This window comes from Ziziphus jujuba, chromosome 4 (genome assembly GCF_031755915.1).
Source record: "Ziziphus jujuba cultivar Dongzao chromosome 4, ASM3175591v1".
In the NCBI taxonomy this organism is placed as follows: Eukaryota; Viridiplantae; Streptophyta; class Magnoliopsida; order Rosales; family Rhamnaceae; genus Ziziphus; species Ziziphus jujuba.
Genome location: NC_083382.1, coordinates 10,153,940 through 10,175,353, shown reverse-complemented (window position 1 = coordinate 10,175,353; position 21,414 = coordinate 10,153,940). Strand labels below are relative to the sequence as shown.

At 34.9% G+C, this 21,414-nt stretch overlaps 1 protein-coding gene across 1 annotated transcript; it reads right to left on the bottom strand.

Annotated features, from left to right (window-relative positions):
• Window positions 1–351: 351 nt before the first annotated feature.
• Window positions 352–1,224, bottom strand: LOC125422061 (23 kDa jasmonate-induced protein). The gene is made up of 2 exons (XM_048472514.2): window positions 763–1,224; window positions 352–549 (listed from the first exon to the last, which is right to left on the bottom strand). The coding sequence occupies exons 1-2, from the start codon at window positions 1,222–1,224 to the stop codon at window positions 352–354; spliced, it is 660 nt and encodes a 219-aa protein (XP_048328471.2).
• Between the last annotated feature and the right edge of the window lie 20,190 nt (window positions 1,225–21,414).

Genomic DNA, 21,414 nt, shown 5'->3' with positions numbered 1-21,414 from the left:
TGGGATTTCGGATTAGATTTGGAGTTACGTTGGAGATGCCGCAGAGTTCAATCTGGTACATATAGAGGTTAAGTGCAAACATATAGGTGGCTGCCTCCCGGCTTAATTTATTAATTATTCTTCTTTCTTTTTTGACACACAATAATTTTACTTATGGTTGCATTTTATTCTAGAAAATCATCCTACAATTAAGTAGCTATAGCAGGTACAATATCATAAGGTGAACCTTGAGATTATTGATTCTCAAAATGTAAATTCACACCATATATATATACTATGGATGACTATCTTACACCCTCTTATTTTTCATAATTTATATTTATTGAAAATGTCATTTATATATGCACCATTTCATGCATTTGGGGGAGGCAGTCCACCGAAAGTAATTGTTGCAATGACTGGAGGAGGATTGGCATTGCCAATTGTCACAGTTGCTTTGAATCCATAGGCATAAGCACTTTGCTCCTTGCATGCAGAACTTTCCAGTTTTTCCCGGATAGCTTCCCAGTTTTGTTCAACCACTTGAGGTGCTTGTAACTCGGTAAAGATCTGAACAATTAACATAATTTAATTTAATTTTTTTTATTAAGGATATAGTTTTGTAAATCACAATAACAAATTAAGAATATTTTTAGCAAAAATATAAAATAATAATAATAATTGTTAGAAAAGAAATATAAAATAAATGATAGTTTATCTTCCATTGACTTATGCTTGTGAGAGAAATGGTACTTTTAACTATAATTAACAAATTGTATGTACCTTATACTCCTTGTTCTCAACATTGTGCCATGCAAAAATCCAATTACAAAAACCTCCACGCAGCCCATTATTTGCAAAATAAGCAACGGCACCAATTGATTCCTTAGGTGATGTACATAGAGCAGAGCCTTTTGGGTGATCTCCAACATGCAAAAAAGTAGCAAACTGGCCATTTTCAATTTCTTTAGGGTAGGATTTATCAACGTGCCCGCACCAATCGTGATTGAAAGTATATTTCAAGGTGTGTCCGGTAGCATTGTAAATGATGCCAATTGTTTTCACATCTCCAGGACCAAATCTCTGCTCCAATAATTCCTCTGCAAACTTGACAACGTTGTCTCTCAAATTGAGAGCAACTTGTGCCCTATCTTCGCCGGTTATTGTGTCCTTGTTTGCATACTCGGGCATTGCCTTCAATGTTTCATTGGTGATGGGATTGCCAAAAACTTTGGATGGTGCCATCTCTCTTCAATTTGGGGCTAAAAAAGAAATTCCCAATTTAATTAGTTGAAGGGTATTTATGGTGGTATATGCTAGCTATGAAAATTGAAATCTATATATATATATATATATAGGCAAATTGGAAATGCAAGAATTCGACTTGCAAATTGCATTAACCAAGTCTCTTAGATGAGTCTTTGTTTTTAAATATTTACAGGTCATTCTTTATTTACCTGTGTGTAATAGTAAGTCAAATTTATATGTCTATATATACTGAATAGCTAAACATTTTTTTTTTAATCATAAATTTGTTGCTTGTCTTTTTTTATTATGACTACAAACATGTTTGATTAAACAAAACTTAATTTGTTGTTTATCTTTTTTTAATTATGACTACATTTTTTATTAAACAAAGAATTTGTCCTCGCGGGGACAGCATAATGGTAAAAAACACTATTTTTTTTTACCACTGTTTCTGTAGATATTGTAAATTGGTATCCCCATCTTTTCAATATATATATATATATATAAATAATTTTTTATGATGTGGGTATCTACAAATTTTAACTTATGTTTATTAAATTTATTTATCAAATAACACGTGTTAAATTATTATTGATTAACATATTTATATAAATTAAATATGAAAAAAAATTAAACTTTAAATGAAAAAAGTGAATTAAAAAAAACTTAACCAATTAAGTGTTATTAAATCACCTACCATAACATAAATAAATTTTATTAATATTTTGGTAAATCCAGTTTTATTGATATATATATATATATATATACAAAGACTTCAATAATTTTATATATAGGTCCTCAAGTTTAATTAACTATATATATATATATATATATTTCAATAATATTAGGGAAATGTGAGTTTGGGATAAAAGTCACCATTATATATATATATATATATATATATATATATATGTATATATCTCTTACATATAAGCTAATTATGTATATAGGGAAATTCTACGTACGATGCCGATGGTTTGCATTTCAATATTAGTATTAACGATTGTTTTTTTAAGAAACCATTGTCAATACTTTTTTTGTATGATAGTATTAATCACAGTTTTTTCAAAAACTGTCGTCAATACTCATAATTTACATGTGGACCGTCTACATCATAAACGAACTCCATGTATATATATAATAATAATTATCATATCAAGATATATATCTTAATTTCATAAAATATAGATTCAATGTAAAAAAGTTAGATTGAATTAAAAATGATTAATTTGTCATGATTGATTTGAATTGTATTCTAACTTTATAAAATCAAAATATACTTACCAAATCAAAACTTTATATATATATATATATATATATATATAAAATATGGTTTTTAAAGACCCAAAATAGTAGGTTGACAAACTGATGGTTGTTCATGATCAATTTTTATTATGATGATTTCTGTGTGAATTAGCCAATACTTCTGCTTTCTTGTTATTGGGATTCTAGAGATTTCAACACAAATATATCAAATCACATAACTGCAGAAATAAATAAAAATAGATAAAATTTAATAGGTTTCTGCCATCAATATGATCCATACGCTTGCCGAGCGAACTAACACACTAGTCCACCAGTCAATATATATATTTGTAAGGTTTACTCTAGTATAATCTATCTCCTTTTCAACATAATTTATAAACTAAATCGACACGAATACATCAAATTAAGTGTACAATATATAAATTAATACAATACATATTCATAATAGTGAGCAAATAAACAGAGTTATAGGATTTAATTTAGAATTAATTAATTTAAAATATATGCCAAACTTTTATGTCAAATATACATATTTGACCATAACCATAATGCTTATCTTGTAACAACATATTGAAATGAGAGAAAACTATGATTAAAAAAAAAAAAAAAAGAAAGAAAAAGGAAAAGCTATTTGTATGTGTAACACCCCGTCCTAAAGTACGTCAGAATTGATACACGTTGATCGAGGTTGACCGTTGATCGAAAAGGTCAAAATTTTGACTTTTTGATTCGGGTGGAATTTTGCATTGGCCGAGGCACTATTTGCAAAGTACATGTCATCTCGAGTTCGTAGACTAGTAGCACGTCGAAATCAGAGCTGCCGTTTGAAAGTTATGAGTAAAACAAGTTGAAGTCCAAATTGTTCAAGCGGTGCCGGAGTCGACTTTTTGTTCGTGCAAAGTTGAGCTTTGACTCATACATGGTTGTGAAGTACTCATTAATATGAGTTCATAGATTAAAAGCACGTTCAATTTGGACATGTGGTTTGAAAGTTACGGACTTATGAAGTTTTTCCGAGACAGCATTTACTATTTATGGATCTGTATGTATATGAACAGTAATGCCATGTGTCACAAAAAGTGGACACATCCGTGAGTGCATAGTGGCACCCATGGGCATTTTGACTAGTTGAGAAGGGGAGAAGGAGAGAGAAGGAGAAAGAGAGAGAAAAAGGGAAAGGATCGGCCAACTGCCGTTCACCCATTTTCGGCCACCAGAACAATACACGCACCTAACCACCATGACCCACCCATCAAAACCGGCTGGCTGGCCAAAAATAACGGCCAGATCGTGTTGTTTTTCGGTGAGCGATCTGTTTCCTTCTCCGGTCGATTTCTCCCAAATCAGACCTCTGTTTGTCTCACCCAGTGAAGAAAATATCGATGTCGATGGAAATATCAAGGGTATGATTTTACGGAAATATCGATAGAAATGTCAATATCGATGGAAATATCGGTAAAGTTACGGAAACTGTAAATTTTTAATTTAGAAAATAATTTTTTATATATGAGATAATTAATATAATAAAATTATATAAGAATACAATAATTAGAACACAATAATCATAAAATATTCTATAAATATAACAAATTATTTATAAGTGAATAAAATATAAAGTTAATTCACACCAAAATATAGAAAATTTAACAGATAATAGTAAGATACAAGAAATTCTCAAATATAATCCCTAATACATTATTAATACCAAAAAAAATTCCTTGGTTCTTCAAATTGATGATCATATCTTGATGTTTCACGTGTATAACAATAGGCATTCCAACTCATCATATTAGAGAAATTTTCCATGTAATTGTAGATGTGCCAAGTATATTTTTCTCTATCAATCCCAACCAATTGTCCAAGTGGAGGATAGTGTGGATTTATCCAATGAGGAGTGTAACATTCATTTTGAGACATGGGATGATTGAAGATATCAACATTGTAATCTCTGTGAGGATTATGTGAGCTCATTTGACCAATTGGATACACAATTGGAATCTCAGAATTTCCAGATTGAGAATTAACTTGTGTATTTAAACTCATTGCATCTAAAGAGTTAGAAAGATAATCTTCATCATGTTGATTCATCATCGAATTGCCATAATGCCTTCTTGAACCAGTGCCTGCTGTTCGAGCTCCATGATCAAAATCCTGTGTTGCATGTGTATATTGATCTTCACGAGTAAATGGGCTTAATGGTTGTTGGCTTGGTTCTCTATAGTATGTTCCACTCCCACCTCCACCTATATTATATCCTCCTCCTCTATTGCCACCACCACCACCACTGCCACCGTCATCGTCGTCGTCGTCGTCGTCATCATCATCATCATCATCATCAAGATCAACAACATCATCATCATCTTCATCCTCATATTCATTTCGTTGAGAATAACTACCACCAAATGTTTCTACACGAGGACTAAATCGTCTAGTTGAAGGCCTTGTCACTACTTCAAACGAATAATTTCCTCCACTATCACTGCTCATAACTTCTTCAGCAATAACATTCTCAACATTTATCCCTAATTGTGAAGCATGCATTGCGACTCGAGGATCTGGATTGCCTTCATCATCATTTAAGTGTGAATTCTTAACCCATTGGATAATAGGATTATCTTCATCTTCACCAAGGTCAGCTCCAATTTCAAGAAGATCCAAATAATCAGAATCTAATTACGGTTGATTTGTTAATTCCATATCACGTATCCGCAATTTCATATTATAGTAGCAAAAAACCAATTTCTGAAGTTTTTCATATGCGAGTCTATTTCGTTGTTTTGTGTGTATTAAAGCGAAGGTGCTCCAATTACGCTCGCATGCCGATGATGATACAGTTTGTGACAAAATACGCATTGCCAATTTTCTGAGTGTTGGGGTGCTATTACCATACATTGTCCACCATTCAGCAGTATATTTCAACATTATAAATCAAAATATATTAAATTTTAAAAAAATTTTAATTATTAATAAAATTTTTGATATTAAGCACATTTTTTTATAACAAGTAATTGAAATGCACATACCAGGTATCATTTCTACCCGGGCGGCAATTGCTGCACGATCACTAAACCCTTTTCGTGCATCTCTAAAGCATATTATCTATATGTAAAAATGAAAAAAATTATAAAAAATGTTATTAGTATGTTAGTTAAAAAATAATAATAAACAAAATCTTACTTCATTTCCAAATTGAGATATACGATCCGAATTTGGATATAATGCTGCAAAGACATCATGAACAGCTTGTACAAGATCTGAATCAGTGTCAATTCCTTCTTTATACTGGAACCGTGGATTCAGAAAGTATGCTACAAAATAATAATAAAAATTAAATCTAATATATAAATTATAAGACAAAATATTAATTAATAATAAGTAATTGACATAAAATTACCAGCCATATGGAGAGGATGAGAAAGTGTATTGTCCCATCGAGCATTTATGATGCCCATCACCCACTGAATTCCTCTTTGGTTATTGATTGCATATCTCATTTTTTGAAAACAATCATACAATATTGGTATCGTAGGTATGAACTCAGCATCAACAATTCGCAAAATATTATATAATGGCCCATACAAATTAACAACGTGAGTAACAGAATCCCAAAAATGATTATCAAGGATAATTTTCTCCACTTCTTTACCTGCTTTTGTTCGACTCAATTGATGCTCAGCCCATGCATCGCTTGTAAAGACTTGTTTTAGAGAAGCTTTCTTTTTAAGGAGACTATTTAAAGCAATATAGTTTGTTGCAAACCTTGTTGCTCCTGGTCGAACGATGTCTCCTTTGCATATATCTCGCATTAAAGAAAGTAACCAATTATGATTATAAATATAATTGGTTATCATTCTTGCACGCTGAATGATCCTTGCAATACTTTCATGCTTTCCAATATCCTCAAATATAAGATCAATACAATGCGCAGCACATGGTGTCCAATACAAGTTGTACTGTGTCATCAATTTCTTACCAGCCTTTACGAATGCAGAACCGTTATCCGTGACTACCTGCACAACATTGTTCTTGCCCACTTCATTGATAACATTCTCCAAAAGTTTGTATACATACTTATAGTTTTTTATTTTATCTGAGGCATCAACTGACTTAAGAAACACTGATGACCCTTTGCAATAGACCATAAAATTCATTATTGACAGCTTAGTTGGTTCTGTCCATCCATCGCACATAATTGTACAACCATATGTCTTCCAGCTTTCTTTAAACTTTTCAATATGCTGTTGCATCTCTTTATATTCCATGTCTAGATATTTTTCCTTAATTTCATATGGAGATGGAATTTGAACTCCCATACCTGATTGTTGAGCACCAACGATCATGTTTTTGAAATGGTGCGATTTTGCCTTTGCAGGTGGGACATTATCATAAATAAAGAACTTTGCTACTAGTCTTCCCAATGTGTTTTTCATACCACCTTTTGTCAACACATCTTTTATATTTTTTTGTTTTGCACGGGATGACTTATACAACGAAGGTGCAAGTGCAACTGGAGAAAATTATTGAGATTGTTGTCTACGAATGGGCTCCCTCACACTTGTTGCACGACGAAATTGAGCACATGGTTGACTACCATCCTATCGAGAAGATCCTGATCCTTGACCTCTAGAGTTAACAAAGTTCCTTCCTTGTTCTTCTTCCCATCTATCTTGTTTAGATGCACGGACTGCAGCTTTATATGAGTCTCTTTCATCAGGATGCATATCTGCTGGATATATACATATATCATCATTATCATCATCATCATCGTCACCATCATCATAATTACTCCGAGATGGAGCTAAGTTACCCCGTAATTCATTACGAATGTCTTCCTCCATTGTCTTTTTTCTCAATTTTACATGTTCTTTCTTCCTCAAATAATGGTAAATCTCTTTCTTCACTTCTGGAGGTACATTGGGGCACTTTTTGACATTACTTTTTGGATCAGAATGTGCTAAATGATACTTTAATCTTGTTATTCCACCACTTTGCATTTTATGGTTACAATATTTGCAAATTGTACCATACTTGTTGCCTTCAATTGGAATATAATGTGACCAAGCTGGATCTGCTTTTCCGCTACTACTTTCCATTTTTCCTTTTAATAATCATACATAATTATTAAGTTAATAATAATATTAAGAACAACAATAGGAATAAGAAAAATAATAATAATAATAATAACAAGTAAAAAAATAATAAAAGTAATAATAATTTCAATAATAATAAGAATAACAATAATAACAATATTAATAACAATAATAACAATGTTAATAACAATAATAACAACATTAATACAAATAATGATAATAAATATAATAAGAATAATAATTAGAAGAAAAATAACAATAATAATAATATTAATAATAATAATAAACAACAATAATAACAACATTAATAATAATATTAATAATGACAACATGATAATAATAATAATAACAATAGTAAGAAGAATAATAATAACAATATTAATAACAATAATAACAACATTAATACTAATAACGATAATAAATATAATAAGAATAATAATTAGAATAAAAATAACAATAATATTAATATTAATAATAATAATAAACAACAATAATAACAACGTTAATAATAATATTAATAATAGAAATAATAATAACCATATTAATAAAAATAATAACATCAACAATAATAACAACATTAATAATAATCATGATAATAATAACAATATTAATAATAATATAAATAATAACAATAAGAAGAAGAATAATAATAACCATAATAACAATATTAATAACAATAATAACAACATTAATACTAATAACGATAATAAATATAATAAGAATAATAATTAGAAGAAAAATAACAATAATAATAATAAACAACAATAATAACAACGTTAATAATAATATTAATAATAGAAATAATAATAACCACATTAATAAAAATAATAACATCAACAATAATAACAACATTAATAATAATCATGATAATAATAACAATATTAATAATAATATAAATAATAACAACTTGATAATAATAATAATAATAATAACAATAAAAAGAAGAAAAATAATAACCATAATAACAATATTAATAACAATAATAACAACATTAATACTAATAACGATAATAAATATAATAAAAATAATAATTAGAAGAAATATAACAATATTAATAATATTAATAATAATAATAAACAACAATAATAACAACATTAATACTAATATTAATAATAGAAATAATAATAACTACATTAATAAAAATAATAACATCAACAATAATAACAACATTAATAATAATCATGATAATAATAACAATATTAATAATAATATAAATAATGACAACATGATAATAATAATAATAACAATAGTAAGAAAAATAATAATAACCATAAATTCTTTATAAACCGAAAAAAAAAATCCTAAAATATATATATGTCTCTCTCTTTATCTTTCATGTTTTGGCTGGCACTGTAAAATAGGTGTTGAATTCTTAAGCTGCTACAATATAACTTACTACGGAGAAAAAGCATTAGAAGCAGTCAAAGTAGCCGTTTCAATTCATAACCTTCCCACCATCTGTACCTGTTCAATATCTCTACCAACGCCATTTGTCTGCATTTACTCTTCTCCACCTTCTCGTTTCTATCTCCTCTCAATCCTTTTATCTTATTTTCTTCTATTTTCTTCTTAGTTATTAAAGCCTCTATATTTTTCTTGCTGTATGGCTATATGCTATAGCTAGTCTAGTGCTTGCCTCTTTTTTTTTTTTTTTTTTTTGGGAGATATTAAATTAGGGTTATAAGGTCCATAATAACAATATTAATAACAATAATAACAACATTAATACTAATAACGATAATAAATATAATAAGAATAATAATTAGAAGAAAAATAACAATAATAATAATAAGAAGAAAAATAACAATAATAATAATATTAATAATAATAATAAACAACAATCATAACAACATTAATAATAATATTAATAATAGAAATAATAAGGACTACATTAATAAAAATAATAACATCAACAATAATAACAATATTCATAACAATCATGATAATAATAACAATAATAACAATATTAAAAATAATATAAATAATAACAATATTAACAATAATATAAATAATGACAACATGATAATAATAATAATAACAATAATAAGAAGAAGAATAATAACCATAATAACAATATTAATAATAATAATAATAATAAAATTAATACTAATAACGATAATAAATATAATAACAATAATAAATTAGAAAAAAAAATAACAATAATAATAATATTAATTATAATAATAATAACAATATTAATAATAATATAAATAATAAGAATATTAATAAGAATAATAACAATAATAATTAGAAATTGTTAAATAATAAACACAATTTTAACAATATTTATTATTGAAATGCTTACTTTTGAGGATCTAGAAATTGTGAATTTTTTTCTAACGTGGATCTTCCAAAAGTTCTTCCTTTTATGAATATAAATGTTGAATAAAGAAAGAAAAGAAGATTAAAAACTAAACTTCGCGTGCACTCAATTTCATTTTTCTGAAGTTTTATGTTTACTCTCTCTATGATTTATGCTGAAAGTGAAACAGACGGATTCAAAACATCAAAATATAGCTGAGGTGCTATACACCCATTTTTATAGTACATTCATTTCCTTACCTCTTCAAGATTATAATTGTCTCGTGCATGTACTTTAAAAAAAAAAAAAAACCAAAACGACAGCACCAACTTACCTATAATAACTTTATTTTATTATTTCTTTCCGCAATTCTCTCGTTGTATTATTTGTTTCTGCAATTGTTTGATTATTTTTTTTCGTCACTTTTACTTTTTCAATCAGAGGCTCAGAGCATGTGAACTCACAGTAAATTTATTATTTTTTTCATTTCAAATTTTTTTCCTATACTTTCGGTATCATACTTGATTAATATTTTGAAAAAAAAAAAATCAAACAATCAATCATTTCGGCACATTCATTCATGTTTTATTTCTTCAATGCTCTCACCCTCTCATTCATTTTTTTTTAAGCCAATAACAACCAGAAAAGCAAAAAAAAAAAAAAAAAAAAACCCAATTTCCCAATTTCGGCCTCTCTCTTCTCTTCTCTTCTCGTCTCTTCTCTCTGTGAAACCCCCATCTCTTCCCCCCCTCCGGCCGGCCCTCTCTTTCCCCTCTTCTCTCTTCTCGGCCGGCCATCTCTTCAAACTTCTTCTCCCGGCTGACCAAACACACACACAAACACACACACCCAAGACTCATAACACATGGAGTTAAAAAAAAAAAATTTATTTGCCTTGCTAGCAAATTGACAGATGGTTAATGGTATTCAAGAAGGAAAGATCATAAACAAAAAGAGAAAAAAATTAGCTAAACGGTGGTGGAATTGAAGAAGTAGCACCAGGCTTCATAACCGATTGACTGCGTGCGTCAGTGCGTGAAGGGGAGATATGGGAGTAGCGTCGCTGGAGCCCTGGGTATTTCTCTTTCTCGCTGCTCTGGTCTTCTAAGTTCTAACTTTTTAGTTTTCTTTATTTTTTCTGTATTTTTCTTCTGCTATTTGGAAAATTGGATTGATTCTTTCATTTCTTTGTTTGCTGCATCAATTTCCCCTCATTCCCCCCGAACCGAATGAATTCTTCATTCCCAATCATTATTTTCTTTAATTTTTCTGTATTTTTCTTCTACTGTTTGCTAAATTGGATTGATTCTTTGTTTGCTGCATCAATTTCCCTTTATTCCCCCCGAACCGAATGAATTCTTCATTCCCAATCATTATTTTCTTTATTTTTTCTGTATTTTTCTTCTGCTGTTTGGGTAATTGGATTGATTCTTTGTTTGCTGCATCAATTTCCCTTTATTCCCCCCCGAACCGAATGAATTCTTCATTCCTAATCATTATTCTCATCTCATTTCATATGTAAATATAATTATCTTCGATTAGTAAAACTGTAAAGGTATGAACCAGTCCGGCCGATATATCCAGAAATTTCCACATTTTCCCGTCGACAACCGGCCCGATCTTTCCACCTTATCCACCCAAAACCCGACATCTTCATCGACAATGGATGATTCCGTCGACTTCCATTGATTCCGGCAACAGATTGACGACACGCGTGCAAGAAACTTCTTCCCCCCCCCCCCTATTGGTGTCGGACAGCGTCGACAACGGAAATTGTCGTCGACATTTCCACTGTCTCGCCGATTTTTACTTCCCTAGTCTCACCACCAATCCCATTGAGTCATCCATTCCCCGATCTACCTTCCCACCAAAAATCACGACCAGTGGCCACTAGACGCACCGCTGGCGGAGACGGGTTCCGGTGACCACGGCGGTTTGTAGGGAAATCGACTTTCCGGCGAGTTTCTAGTTGCACCGCCTATCCTTCCCCACTAGTTTTGACCCCTTGAACCCAGATCTGAGGGCGGTTTCCTCCAACTCACGCCAGTTTGTGAGATCCGAGGATCCAAATACCAACACCTTTCTGATGAGATTTCGGCCTCCTCGGGTCCGATCTCTGGAAAGTGAGACCAGATTCGTAATCCTCATTTCACAAGCTTCGATTCGGTATATTACTCGTGAATTTTGGTTATTGTTTGTGTTCGCTCCTCGAGTACCCATTTGGGAGTTACCCGATTAAAATATTAAAATAATTAGTTTTGTGTATTATGGATATTTTAGGTGCACGTGTAGGTAGTGGAGTTGATCCTGCAGAGGATTTCGATTGATACACGTGCTTGAGGTGAGTGACTCACCTTTAAAACTATTTTGGGGTGATTAATTATATTTATTTTGTGTTAATTTAATATTTAGAAAAATATGCTCATGTAGTGGAATTTAATTATAACTGTGGTAAAATTGTATTATATATATATATATATATATGCTTATTGATGCTAAATGAAAGTTTGGTTTATTAAGGAATTCTTGATTATTATTATTATGATTTAATTGAATTTATTACGCATCAGCAAGGTGTTTTCATTTAATTAATTGTACTTGGATTTTAATACTATTTTTGGGCATGATTTGATTTTAAATATTTCAAGAAAAATATTGGTTTAAGTTTGGTGGTTTCAAATTATATAATTATGCTCTTGAAATATTATTTGATTGATTTTATGATTTGGCGAAAAGTTATTTGTCAGGACCCGTCCAAAATTCCTCACCGGAACCCTAGACTAGCCCTGATCCCAGGGAAACCCTACCGGATCCTCCAATGGAAAATCCGGCAGAACCTCCCCTAAGGGTTGGACTTACCACAATTTCCTGCACTAAAAACACACTTCTATATTCATCCCCTTATTCCTCCCACAATACTACAAATTGATTCCACAAATTTACAGCACTCCAAAAGAATAACAGTAACCCAGTGCATAATTAATACATAAATGTCCGAGACAGTATACAGAGCTTCGTGAAGTACTACTAAGCATAGAATACAACAAGGATGGAATAAATATTACAATTTCAATAAATGAAGACAAAGGTACTTCTCGAACTAAGACAGCGATGAAGATCAAGTCCGCTCCGGATGAATACCAACAAACCTGGTACCTAGAGGAACGGAATTTAAAAATATGAGATGCTAATCATCTCAGTGAGTGATCCTATCTACTGTACAATTATAATACCACGATAATTAAGTAGATAAATAATAATTAATTGGAAATAATATTTTCTCTCAAAACCCTTACAATTCTCTCGGTTGGAAAAGTTTCCCTTTTAAAACATTTTCACAAAACCCTTTATTCGTATTCCCCGAAAACCAAGACATCAATTTATTTAACTAAATATCAAATAAAATATAATAAGTCAAGCATCCAAAATTTATAATTAAAAGAAATTAATTTATTGAATAATTAAGTAAGGGGAAAATTAAACCAATTTAAAATCCCCATTCAAATAAATACCAAAAACAGTATTAATTATATTCTTAATTCCAATATAATTTTAAAATATTTGTTTTAAAATCCCAGTTCTGAAAATCATTTGATGCACCCACTATATACCAGTGGCACCAACAGTACCCAGTGTCCCAAGATACCGCCAGACAGGAGGTTATAGAGAGAAACCGACATACGGTCGCGTGGCGTCCCATCGCGCTGCTGCAAACAAGTGTCCTGGCCACGGAGGGGCGGCCTACCCTCATCCGATAGCAAACACAGGACAACCCCATAAATCACCTGCGCGCTACTCACACCCACCTGCGCGCTAATCACATCCATGTGCACACTAATCACATCCATATATCAGAACACCAGTACGTGTATGGTGCATCTAAAAATCATAAATTAATGCATCTCAAAATCTCAAATTTTCCATAAACATACCGGGTTTATTCCATCCAATTAAACCCGTAAATTTTCCACAATTTCTTTATAATCATCGTCATAAATTCCATGATTTTCAAATCCACCAATTTAAATATTCAAATTTTTTTCCAATGGCATAAATATTTTTGAAATATAATAAATTAAATCACATAATATTCCATGGGCATACTTATAAAAATTGAAGCCACCAACATAAACAAATATTTTCCTCGAAATATTTGAAAATCAAATCATGCCCAAAAATAATATAAAAATCCAAATATAATTAATTAATTGAAACCATTTTCCTCATGCGTGAAAAATATAATTAAATCACAATAAAATCAGAAATTCATTTCTAACCCAACTTTTCATCTAGCAGCAATAAACAGATGTATACATATAAAATAATATTTTTTCCACAATTAAATTCAATTTCCATCACATGAGCATAATTCTAAACATCAAATTAATACAAAATAAATATAATTAATCACCCCAAAATAATTTAAAGGTGGGTCACTCACCTTAAGCACGTATATCAATCAAGATCCTCCGCATTATCGACTCCACTACCCGCACGTACACCTAAAACATCTATAATACACCAAACCAAATATATTAATATTTTAATCGGGTAACTCCCAAATGGGTATCCGGGGAGCGAACACAAACAACAACTAAAATTGATGAGTAATATACTGAATCGAAGCTTGAGCGACGAGGATTACAAATCCGGTCTTACTTCCTAGAGATCGGACCGGTGGTGGCCGGAATCTCGCCAGAAAGCTTTCGGGATTCAACTCTTCGATTCTCTTAATCCATCGCAAATTGGCGGAAAAGGACCCCGAATTTGGATTCAGGGGGTCGAAATCAATGGAGAGGGACCGGCAGTGCAACTGGGTACTCACCGGAACAGTGATTTCCGGCGAGTCGCAGCGGTCACCGGCAACCGTCGCCGGCGGCGGCACATGCGGTGGTCAATGGCTGAGATTTTTGGGGGTTTTGTAGATCAAGGGGAGAGGGTTCCAACGGGACCGGCGGTGAGGCAAATGGAGGCCGGACGGCAAAGAAATCGGGATTTGAAGGTTTTCGGCACCTCGCCGGAAAATACTTCGATCCTGGCGCGTCGGAGGTCCGGTGGCCGTGAAATTTGGTGGGCTGGCCGGAAATGAGGAGGTGGTGAGGGGTGGCTGGTGCGTGTGGCATGAAAATGGCCGGAAATGGGTCAAACGGCGGTGGGCGGCGATGGAGGGGAAAAATCACCGCCGAGCTTCGCCGGCTCGATCTGGGTGCGTCCGGCGACCGGCGGTTGTGAAATTTTGGGGTTTGGCTGGAAATGGGGAGGTGCTCCCGTCTAGCCGGCACATGTAGCAAGGATTGGCCTGAAAATTTGACGATTCCGGCGGTCGGTCGTTTCTCTCTCTCCCTTTTTCTCTCATCTCTCTCTTTCTCTCTCCTCCTTGTCGTTTTTGCCAAATAAAAGCCACCGTGGATCACACTGTTCAACCACGTGGACCAATCAGGTGTCAACACATGGCGTTACTGTGCACTTAAGCCAGATATAATAAAATATTACGATATCCGGCAAACTTCACACGTCTATAACTTTTTAACCAAATGTCCAATTTAAGCGTACCACTAGTCTATGAACTCGTATCGACGAGTACTTTACATGTCAGGACCCGTCCAGAATTCCTTCCCCGGAATCCTAGACAGCCCTGATCCCAGGGAAACCCTACCGAACCCTCCAACGGAAAATCCGGCAGAGCCTCCCCTAAGGGATTTACTTACCACAAATTACCTGCACTGAAAACACACTTCTATAATCATCCCCTTGTTCCTCCCACAAACTACAAGTTGGTTCCACAAATTGCAGCACTTCAAAAAAAAATACAGTAATCCAGTGCAAAATAAATACAACAAGAGTGAAAGAAATAGTACAACTGCAATAAAGAAGAACAGGGTACTTCACGAAGTAAAACAGCGATGAAGATCAAGTCCGCTCCGGATGAACACCGACAACCTGGAACCTAGAGGAACGAAATTTAAGAGTGTGAGATGCTAATCATCTCAGTGAGTGACCCTATCTACTATACAATATAATACCACAGTAATAAGTAGATAGATAATAATTATTTGGAAATAATAATTTCTCTCAAAACCCTTACAATTCTCTAAGTTGGAAAAGTTCCCCTTTTAAAACCTTTTCACAAAACCCTTTATTCGTATTCCCCGAAAATCAAGACATCAAATAAATACCAGAACAGTAATAATTATATTTTTACTTCCAATACAGATTGAAAACATTTTATTTTTAAAACACAGTTCTGAAATCATTTGATGCACCCACTATATACCAGTGGCGCCAGAGTACCCAGCGTCCCGAGGTACTGCCAGACAGGAGGTTATAGAGAGAAACCGACATACGGTCGCGTGGCGTCCCACTGCGCCGCTGCTAACCTGGTGCCCCGGCCAAAGGGGGGTGGCCGCCCTCTCCGATGGCATCCACAGGACACCCTCATAATATCAACCGCGCGCTACTCACACCCACCTGCGCGCTAATCACATCACCTGCGCGCTAATCACACCCACCTGTGCGCTAATCACATCACCTGCGCGCTAATCACACCCACCTGCGCGCTAATCACAACTGTGTGCACACTAACCATATCACATATAAATAGAACACCAGTACGTGCACGGTGCATCTAAAAATCATAAATTTCACAATTTTAAATTATATAACAAATTTCACATTTTGCATAAACATAGCGGGCATAGTCCATCCGCTTGAACCCGGAAATTCTCCGTAATTTCTTTATAATCAATACCATAAGTGTAACACCCCGTCCCGAACCATGTCGGAAATTTTTGCACGTTGACCGAGGTTGACCGTTGACCGTTGATCGAAGGGTCAAAAGTTGATTTTTTGATCCGGTTGGAATTCTAGGTTGACTGAGGTACCGTTACGGAGTACATGCTGGCACGAGTTCGTAGACTGGTAGCACGTTGAAATCGGAGCTACGGTTTGAAAGTTTTGAGCAAAACAAGTTGAGGTCCAAACTGTCCAAGGGGTGCCGGAGTTGACTTTTTATTCATGCAAGGTTGAGCGTTGACTCACGCATGGTTGTAAAGTGCTCGTCGATACGAGTCCGTAGACTAGCGGCACGTCCGATTTGGGCATGTGGTTTGAAAGTTATGGACCTGTAAAGTTTTTCAAATACTGTATTATTTTAATATTATTTTTACACGCATAACGATGTGCCACGTGTGACTTAATGAAGGTGGCCATGTGTCACCATGGTGAAATGCCACATGTCAGCCATGTGTAAAATCAAATTATTTTTATTATTATTTTAAATAATAATATTTTTGTTTAATTATTTAATTATTTTATTTATTTCTTTTCCTTTTCCTTTTCTTTTCTTTTTTCTTTTTCTTTTTCTTTTTCTTTTCCCCACGTGGGAAAACACCAATTCTTTCTTTTTTCTTTTTCTTTTCTTTTTTTTCCTTTTTTCCTTTCTTCTTCCCCGAGCACCAAAACACACACAGTGTTTTTTTTTTTCTCTCCCACCGGCCGTCTCTCTCTCCCCCGTGTTTTCTTTTTCCGGCCACCCATACAGTACACGCGCCGGCCAGTGATGTGCGGAAGGAGGAGACGAGCTCAGCCGCCAAGTTTCACGGCCAGCCGCCGCCGGACGCGCGCCGATCGGGCCGGAGAAGCCGCCGGCCGTCGGATTTTCTCTCTCCTCTTTTCTTGTGTTTTCCGGCCAGCCCACTCCCAATTGAGCCTCCTATCCCCCTATTTTGGGTCCTCTGAATCCAAAAATGGCCTCCAATCCCAGAAATTCGAAGCGGTTTGCGAGATATGGGGAAGTGAACACCGGCCGAAACTTTCCGACCAAATTCCGGCTACCTCCGGCGGAATTGGGGTCGACGGAGACCGGATTGGTGATCCTCGTTCCACGAGCTTTGATTCGGTATATCATTCGACCATTTTGGTTAAAGTTTGTGTTTAAGCCCCCGGGTACCGGGTATTATTTACCCGATTAAAATATTAATTTATTTGACTGTCTGTGAATTTTGTTCTAGGAGGACCGGTGAGTCGTAGAATTGATCCCGTGGTGGATCATGGGTTAATTGCGTGCTCCAGGTGAGTGACCCACCTTTAAAAATATTTTTGGGATAATTAATTGTATTTATGTGGTATTAATTTGATATTTGTAATTTCTGCTTATGTGGTGTACTTTAAATATAATCGGGAAAAAATATTATTTTATATATATTTACCCATTGGTAATAAATGGAAATTTTGGGGTCATTAAGAAATTCCCGATTATTATTTTATTGTGGTTTAATTTATTACTATGCATGAGCGAAGTGAATTTCGGTATTAATTGTACATGATTTTAAGTAATAATTTCCGGGCATAATTGGGTTAAATATTTTACGAAAATATTTGGTTATATTTTATAAATTATGCCCGCGGTATTTCAATTGTTGAATCTCGTATTACGAGAAAATGTATGGTTTTATCTGTTATCGATATTTTCGTACCGGGTTGTTGAATAAAAATATGTGGGATGGTGTTTTGTGAAAATTTGGTATACTTCCCACGGTAATTTTGTAAAACGGTACGGTTGGTTATTATTGTTTATTTTTAGACGCACTCACACAGTATTGGTGTTCTGGTGTATGGTGTATGGACACGTGGTAGTGCGCGGTTATTATCTGGTTTAGCGCACGGTTATTACTTCACCCGTGAGTTGCCATTGGACCGTGGGCAGGCAAGGTTATTGTTGTGCACAGCCGCCCCCCTCCTTGGCCGGGTTGATGGTTTTTAGCAGTCGGTACTGTCGGGACGCCGAAGTGACCACTGCAGGTTTCTCTCTTTAACCCCCCGCCAGTCGGTGCTCGGGACGCTGGGTATCGGAGGGCATCACCGGTATATGGTGTGGTGCGTCAGGTGTAATTGTCGGTGTAAATTGCAATTAAAGTTTAAAACCCCAAAGGTATTCAAAAATTATTTACTATAATTTATTATATTCTAATTATATATTTGGGGTATTTATTTGTTTATTTATTTGTTTGTTTATTTGTTGTTTATTAATTTATTTGGTTCCTTGGTTTTTGAGAAGGACGTACAAGGGTTTTGTGAAAATGTTTTAAAAGGGGAACTTTTCCAACTGAGAGAATTGTAAGGGTTTTGAGAGAAATTATTATTTCCAAATAATTATTATCTATCTACTTATTACTGTGGTATTATATTGTATAGTAGATAGGGTCACTCACTGAGATGATTAGCATCTCACACTCTTAAATTCCGTTCCCCTAGGTCCAGGTTGGAGACGTTGATTGTCCGGGGCGAGCCCAACATCTCAGTTCGTTGCCGAAGGTTCAAGAAGTTTTTCTTCCCTTTTTCCTCTCTATCTTGTATTGTTTCCGTATCTGTCATTTTATAAATTCCGCATGTATCTGTATAATGCTCTATATACTATATTGGACGTGTGGTTGTTATTTATGCACTGGGTTGCCGCTGTTTTCTTTTGGAGTGCTGCAATTTGTGAAATCAATTTGTAGTTTGTGGGAGGAATAAGGGGATGTTTTTAGAAGTGTGTTTTCAGTGCAGGTAGTTTATGGTAAGTAAATCCCTTAGGGGAGGCTCTGCCGGATTTTCCATTAGAGGATTCGGTAGGGTTTCCCTGGGATCAGGGTTGTCTAGGGTTCCGGGGAAGGAATTCTGGATGGGTCCTGACAATAAGTTCCATGATTTTCAAATCCACCAACTCCCAAATCCATCAATTCAAATATCCACATTTTTCCAAGCATAAATAATTTCTCGAAATATCATAATCAAATCTCATAATATTCCATGGGCATATTTTATAAAATTTGAAATCACCAACATAACCAAATATTTTCCTTGAAATATTTAAAAATCAAATCGTGCCCAATTTACCATTAAAACCACACCAATTCCAAAATCCTCAAAACCATAAAATAATTTCACATGGCATAAATTTGTAAAATGCACATTTTTTTAAATCCAATAAATTCATAAATAATTCCCCAATAAATCCAATAAATATTTGGCACATAGGAATTAAATTCCAAATATTTAAATCACACATAATATATTCACCAATTAAATTCCCAAAATTAATTTGAAGGTGGGTCACTCACCTTATGCACGTATCTCAATCAAGATCCTCCGTGGGATCGACTCCGCTACTCGCACGTGCACCGAATCGAAGCTCGAGTGATGCTATTCACAGATCCGGTCTTAATTTCCGAGGATCATACCCGACGGGGTCGGAATTTCGCCGGGAAGCTTTTCGGGTTTCGGCTCTACAATTCTCCCAAACCGTCACGAATTGGCGGAAACGGAACAGTATTTTCCGACGAGCCGCCGCGGTCACCGGCAAACGTCGCCGGCGGCGGCGCGTTCGGTGGCCGTTGGTCGTGAAATTTTGCAGACTTGTAGATCTTGAGGAGAGCAACCCAACGGGACCGGCGGTGAGCAAAACGGAGGTCGGACAGCGGAGAAATCACCGTTTGAAGATTTCCGGCCCGTCGAGGGAAAACGCTCCGATCCCGGCGCGTAGTTGGTCCGATGGCCGTGATTTTTGGTGGGTCGGCCGGACTTGAGGAGAGGATCAAGGCTAGCTGGCGCGTGTACTGTATATCCACCGGAACAGGGTCGATTCGCGGTGGCCGGCGGTGGAGGGGAAAAAGTCACCGCCAAACTTCGGAGGTCCGATCCGGGCGCGTCCGGCGGCCGTTCGCCGTGAAACTTGGAGTTTTTGCCGGAAATGAGGTGGGCAATCTGGCTGGCCGGTGCATGTACAGTAAATCGGCCGGAAAGTTTGAAAATTACCGGCGGCCGGTGACTCTCTCTCTCTCTCCTCTCTCTCTTTCTCTCTCCTCTCTCTCTTTCTCTCTCTTCCCCGAGAGTTTTAACAAATAAAACCCCTACATGACACTGTTCATGCCACGTGGACCAATCAGAAGCTGACACGTGGCATTTCACTGTTCACCGACCCAAAAATATTAAAATAATACGGTATCCGGTAAACTTCAAACGTCCATAACTTTTTAACCGGATGTCCGTTTTGAGCGTGCTGCTAGTCTGTGAACTCGTATCGACGAGCACTTCACAACCATGCATGAGTCAAAGCTCAATTCCCCATAAACAAAAAGTCAACTCCGGCACCCCTTGGACAGTTTGGACCGCAACTTGTTTTGTCCATAACTTTCAAACCGTAGCTCTGTTTTCGACATGCTACCAGTCTACGAACTCGTGGCATCGTGCACTTCGCCACGGTACCCTGGTCAACTCGAAATTCTCACCGAGTCAAAACGTCAACTTTTGACCCCCTTCGGTCAACGGTCAACCTCGATCAACGTGCACGGATTCCGGTGCGATTTTGGACGGGGTGTTACATTACAACCATATAAAAGTCAAAACAAAATTATACAACGATAAAAAGTCAACTCCTGGCACCTTTTGGATAGTTTGCACCTCGACTTGTTTTGCCCATAACTTTCAAACCGTACCTCCGTTTTCGACATGCTACTAGTTTACGAACTCGGGGCATCATGCACTTCGCCA